Below are 5,903 nucleotides of genomic sequence, written 5' to 3' on the forward strand. Positions count from 1 at the left end.
GTCTAGTTAAGGAATCAATCTTACTTAAGATTAGAGTACCTGTTCAAACAGCTTTGTAGTCTTGTATGAGTAAGCATTTCCAAAGCCAGGGCTTCAGCTGTCCAGAGAGTCTTAGATAGATGTACTATAGTTAAACCTGCCATGTCACTCAGAGTATATGTTTACATGTCTACAAGTCCCCCCTGCCTCCGCACCAGCAAAGTATCTATTTATTACCCACAGAAGGTACTATTCAGTTCAGACCTGAGGAGTTCAGTTCTATCTTCATCAACCTCTCTAACCTTGTAACAAGCAAAGCTTGAGGATCTGATCTATTGCAAGCTTCTGCTGTCACTGATGAGTGCAGTGGCAGACGTAACAACAAGCTTATTGGATTTGGGATTTTAGTTCATGAACAGTCTTATTTAAACCAGGGACACAATACAACTCACGTGAAAATAGTAAGATCACACATGGTAAATCCATACTATTAGGCAGAATAGCTGGATACAGGAAACATGTTGCACATACCAGTCTCTCAACCTGCTCCATCCTTAGAACTACACTGCAGCACTCACCAGCCCCCTCTTTTCAAACAGACTTTCTGTGAGTCCCATTAATTTTATATTTAGCATTTCACAGCAAGTTAGTTTCTACTTCCAAAGTGTCTAGACATAAGTTGTGTTGATACTCATGTCTTCCAGTGAAAGGCCAAGTTCTCATAACAGGGAATATGAATAAAACCAAGAAGTTCTAGCCTAGAAAGCTCACACATTTCAAAGTTTAAGAGCTTATTTTAATCCAATATATGGCAACTGTAAAGTCCAGTTCATAAAAGGGCAATTTGCTGCTGGTAAGTCTTCAGATTTACAGTGAAAACAGTCAATCAATGCAAGTTTCTAGTCAGTAGGGCTTCCCCATTGATTCCAACATTTTCTTTCTCTCTTCTGCTGAGGGCATCTCTGGTTTCACACCGTTTCTTCTCCTTTGCATCATAATGTCATGCTGAAAATAGAAGAAAGTGACCATGAGAACACAGATTTCTCAGAAGTCTCTACCTCTAAGCTCCGAATGAACAAGATTCTTTAAGAGAAGTACTCTTGATATATCAAGAGCCAGATACTCCGATTAGCTGACATCTTCAATTAAATACTAGTACATTTAGTTATCTGACAGTTTACCTTGCTGCTTCAGAAGACAGTGAAATTATAGTATTTCCATTACACTATGTCAGACTAACATGCAATTGTCTGTAAATATTTTTTTGGTAGTTTGCGCAAGTATTTAAAGGCTAAGCTAAAATACTTTACTACTATGGCATAAGGAAAGAAAACAGCAGAGAACAGTTTAACTGGGCATAGTACCTCATGATACATCTCTACCACAAGAGAGAAGGAAATAAGGACACCACCAAATAAAAATGAACTCTTCCTAAGCTTTATCTTAGGTTAAAGTAAACATGACCCACACCAATGAAAAACAGATGAACTTACCTTACCTCAGAATTCTTTCATTATATCCATTTAAAACAGAACTTATTACTTGAAATATCGGACTCAAATTCAGAGGGAAACATATCAGGTGCTGCAAGAACACTGACTCACAATCTAAGAGAGTAAACTCAGGAGAACTGAGTGAAGTACTTTGATGTGCATCTACTTAAGTCTTCCAGCAACACATACCAAGACTACCTATGCCTGTAAGTCACTGTAAAAACAGTAGCAGTCAGCACTAGGTAAGTCTGAAGAGTTCAGAAAGTAGTGTGTCAGAAGTAATGTACTTAAAGCAAAGCATGGAGTAAAGTTTAGAAAATCTACTATGCTTACCCAGAATTTTCTGCAGCTTTTGTACTTCAAAAAATAAGCAGCACACATATCCTTGTTATAGTTGTTGTCATCCATACATTTTCTAGAGGCATCTGTTTCCTTTAATAGGGAAAACATACTTCAGAGCTGAGGGAAGTTACTGTGCTCAGTGTCTAAAAATTCTAACAAGTCCCAGAATATCTATGAAGATAGGAGGAGGCAGCTTCTCAGATGAAAGACAACTATCAAAGAGAGCAGAGGAACATCTATGACAAAGGATAATGAGTAATTCCAAACAATGACTTCATTTAGAGATAAAAGACAGTAGTACTCTTTAAATAGTAAAGATAGAGTCCACAGAATAGTTGTTTACAAAGATGCTTGGTATAACCCACAAAAGACTTAAAAATCAACCAAGCTTGTCTAACGAGGATTTCAGGCTCTGGTTTTAAGGACAGAAAATTGGAGAGATTGCCATCAGTTGTATTACTCCTATTTATGAGGAATTACTTGTTGTTAGTTCATACTTACTGAAATGGATGATTTTCAGCTTTTCCCCATCTTCAGACTCTTTAAGAAACTTTTAATGCAAAAATGCCAGTGCAAAAGTGCTACCCATAAAAAGATCCTCTAGTAACTGCATTATTTAACATTGAAACGTACAAACACAAATCCCAATTTGATCATCTTACCGCTACACATGGATTTATATCATGGTCTCTAAGCTGTTGTGCATGCCTGGACATTCTAGATAGACACTCATACCTTGGCTAGAAATAGAAAAGAAACAGGTTAAGTACCTACTTTTAATAGTAACTCAGGATTAAGTCTGAACTTCAGCATGTAATACAGGCCTTCGAATAATGCACACAGTTTGGTTGTCTTTCAGAAAAAAAACAAACAAACCACCACCAGAAAACTTCTTTTGCAAAATGTTACTTCAAAAGCACTGACAGCAAGACAACTTAGGCAAGTTCAGCCTGTCACCAAGGCTGCTTACTCCCTGATAAAGTCCTTCAGAGCATGGAGCCACTGCAGTGACTCTCACACCAGCCTGTCATATCATTGAGGAAGTGACCACGTCTAGGAGAAACAGCCCCACAGAAGCTGATCACAGCCAACGCACTGTAGACACTTCAATTAATAGTGCGGGGGAGCAATGTACAAGTAAACTTTCCAGATTTGTGCCTGCTCTTTTGCTGGATCACATCTGTATCTTCACTGAACCTTCCCAGGCGTAACAAATGCCCAGCCATCTCCTCTGTTGCTGTATCTGATACTTAAAAGAAACAGAAATGGTTTCACTGCAAGGAGGGACCAGATCCACTTACACTGTGTATGACAGCTTGAATCACATTTTTTCACCAGTTTAGTAGTTTGACACTGACTCTAGGAACTCCAAGCTTGAGACACAGACTTCAGTGCCAAGAACCTACACTGATCCAAGATGATGACATCAAGATGAAGAGCAGACCCTCATTCCCTTCACTAGTTCCCATACATTGCCTCTGGCACACATGTGGCCATGCAGGTATATCTGTTCCAAACAAATACTAAATCTAACCAAAAACAATGTTGACCAGATGACTGTTTGAGCCAATGCAAGCAGAAACACAGGACTAAGGAAGACAGAGCTCTTTGCAGCAAGTTAAAGTACACCTGATTAAGAAAACTGTAAAAGAACAACCTTGCTTGATCTTGTTGTGTATTTTTTCCTAAAGACATTGATGATAATTCTAAACTTAAACCTGTTTCTGTTCACGTTAGAGACTGGTAAGTTTGCAGTAAAAAGCCAGTTTTTCTTGCTATCGGCAAACAAAAGAATCAAATACTGCTCCTAGTAGCTCAAAGACAGAAAACAATGCACAGAAACAATGTTGTTCTTTGAAGGTTCTTCTTTAGGTAGAAATAAGCTATTCCACATGAATAAGCCTTAGATTTTACATCCTGTGCAAGTGTACTATCCTGGTGCTTGAAGTATTTTCTGCATTCCACATCATCATTTTCTGCAAATGGGCCTTTTAAAGAACAGCATCAGGAAACCCTTCCACGTTCCTTTAAGAACTGTCCAGTGTTTAAGTTAACCTTACAAGCTAGGCAAACGTTTGGTTTTTTGTGGGTGCAAGAGGATTTTTGATCAGGCACTTCCAACTCAAATGGAAACACAGGCATGTAGAACAATAGCATCATCCAGACTTCAAGGGAGGAGGGGGGAAAGAAGGAGAAGAAAACAAAAGCAGCACATTACAATGAATCACCTAAGTCAGTACTACAGATGTAACATTTTTAGAGTTTGTTTGTCTGTTACAACTGTTTTACTGATATTAGAGGTGTAAGTACTACTTAAACAGACATGCCTCAAGGTATACACTGTTAGAGTGACTTCAGCCTTACTCTCTGAAAGAGTATTCTTGAGTCACAGAATGTGTCATCAGTGTTCATTATACAAACTGCAATTCGCATTTTCAGCTTGATTATGCTACCAGAGTCTGCAACTGTGCCCAGTTTAAGGAACAACACACAGAATACATTAAATACCTACTTAACAAACAGGCAGTTCAGATTCTCATGAAGCTGCTTAGTTCAGAGTAGGCAAATGCTTAAACGTACTTAGTACTACCAAAAACGTCTGACAGCTCCTGTGCGTGTTCCTCTCCCCATCTCTAGATCTGAAACATTATCAGCTGGAAGGGCAGGCAGGTCACACCGAAACGCTGCTGTGTGACTGAATGAGCTGTTGGGCAGGAAGCGAGCTTTCACCCCCAGCTTTTGCACATGCACAGGCTTCCCTTCCTGTTTTCAGATTACAGGTCTGAGTCCAACCACAACCAAAGAGCTTGTCTATTCCACAGTTCTTAATTATGCTTTAACACATTAACAGTTGTAAACTGTACCACAGAGAAATACATTGGTTGCTAGCACTCTCTAACCCTAGGGCTTTTTCAGTTCATAAACCATCAGGACATTTTTCTATAGGCTCCCACCCATTGAAAAGTCTTTGCCTTTTTTTAAATGCATATATACGTACAACGTTGCTAATTATGCTGCAATACAGACCAGCTTATTAAACCTTAAACCCTGGAGTGAAGGCCGTGTAAAAATCCTACGCTTTTTATCACTGCTGCAGGGGAACAAGCGGGGGGCGGCAGAAGGCAGCCGGCGGGTCCGGACGCTCGGCACCGCTGAGCTGCCTTGCCCGCCTCAGCCTCCAGAAAAGGGCTGGGGGGCAAGTCAGGTGCAGAGAGGGCAGGCAGGCCGCCACGGGGCGACGCCAGTGCCCACCAGCCAGCCCCTGCCTTCCCCCACCGGCGGCGGGGGGGGGCTGGAAGAGCCCCGCGCCCCTTCCCTCCGCCGGCGGCCCCTCTCCCCACCGCGCGCGGGTAACGGCCGTCACCCCAACGGCCACCGGTGCCCAGCGGCCGCCGGCCGGCGCGCGCGCGCGCGCAGCCTTCCCTCAGCACCACCTGCCGCCAGAGAGGGGTGCCTGGGCCCCGTCGCGCCGCACGCAGCCCGCCGCCGGGCCCCCCGCGCCGTCTCCCGGCCAGGCAGGACTCCCCCAGCCCGCGGGCGGGCGGCGAAGGGCGAGCGAGCCTTCCCGCTCCCCCGGCGGGGAAGGGGAAGCGGCGCCCGGCCGCAGGCACGGTAGGCGAAGGGGCAGCGCGGGTCGGCGGCAGCGGCGGCACTCACCTCCGTCCCCGGCCGTGTCCGCGGGAGCCCGGGGCGGGAGGGGGCAGCCCGTCTCCAATTCGAAAGACGTCAGCGACTCGGGCAGCCCGCTTAAGTACGGGCGCAGCCTACCCCGCTCCCGGCCTCGCGGCTCCCCCCGGCCCAGCGCCGCCACCGCCCACGCCCCGGCGGCGCTGAGTGGCAAGGCCGGGCGGCCAATGGCGGCGGCGGCGGGCCCGCCCCGGCCTTGAGCGGCGCCTCCTTCCACCAACGGGGCGGGCGGCGCGGGCCGCAGGCGCCGGCGGCGGGGCGCGGCCGCGGCCCTGACTGACGGGGGGAGGCGTCCAACCCGCGGTGCGTGTGGGCGGCGGGCGGTGTGGGCGCGGCGTGTGCGGCAGGCTGGGCTGCACCGCAGCGCATACACTACAATGGCTGCTGGAAAGACGGGAAAGC

The 5,903-nt window shown here is 45.8% G+C and overlaps 1 protein-coding gene across 1 annotated transcript; it reads right to left on the reverse strand.

Annotated features, from left to right (window-relative positions):
* Window positions 1-245: 245 nt before the first annotated feature.
* On the reverse strand, window positions 246-5,512 carry CHCHD7 (coiled-coil-helix-coiled-coil-helix domain containing 7). Its single transcript, XM_059815268.1, has 4 exons — window positions 5,472-5,512; window positions 2,477-2,554; window positions 1,806-1,904; window positions 246-984 (listed from the first exon to the last, which is right to left on the reverse strand). Exons 2-4 carry the CDS (start codon window positions 2,528-2,530, stop codon window positions 883-885), a joined length of 255 nt encoding a protein of 84 aa, XP_059671251.1. The 5' UTR covers window positions 2,531-2,554; window positions 5,472-5,512; the 3' UTR covers window positions 246-882.
* Window positions 5,513-5,903: the final 391 nt, after the last annotated feature.

Source organism: Gavia stellata, chromosome 3 (genome assembly GCF_030936135.1).
Source record: "Gavia stellata isolate bGavSte3 chromosome 3, bGavSte3.hap2, whole genome shotgun sequence".
Taxonomy (NCBI): domain Eukaryota; kingdom Metazoa; phylum Chordata; class Aves; order Gaviiformes; family Gaviidae; genus Gavia; species Gavia stellata.

Bases quoted from the DNA above. Each gene is read 5' to 3' on its own strand.
- CHCHD7 (XM_059815268.1), bottom strand. From the start codon at position 2,530: ATGTCCAGGCATGCACAACAGCTTAGAGACCATGATATAAATCCATGT. The intron at 1,905-2,476 runs GTAAGATGATCA...TCCCTATTAAAG, and splicing joins ATATAAATCCATGTGTAGCG to GAAACAGATGCCTCTAGAAA. The intron at 985-1,805 runs GTAAGCATAGTA...TTCTATTTTCAG, and splicing joins AAAGCTGCAGAAAATTCTGG to CATGACATTATGATGCAAAG.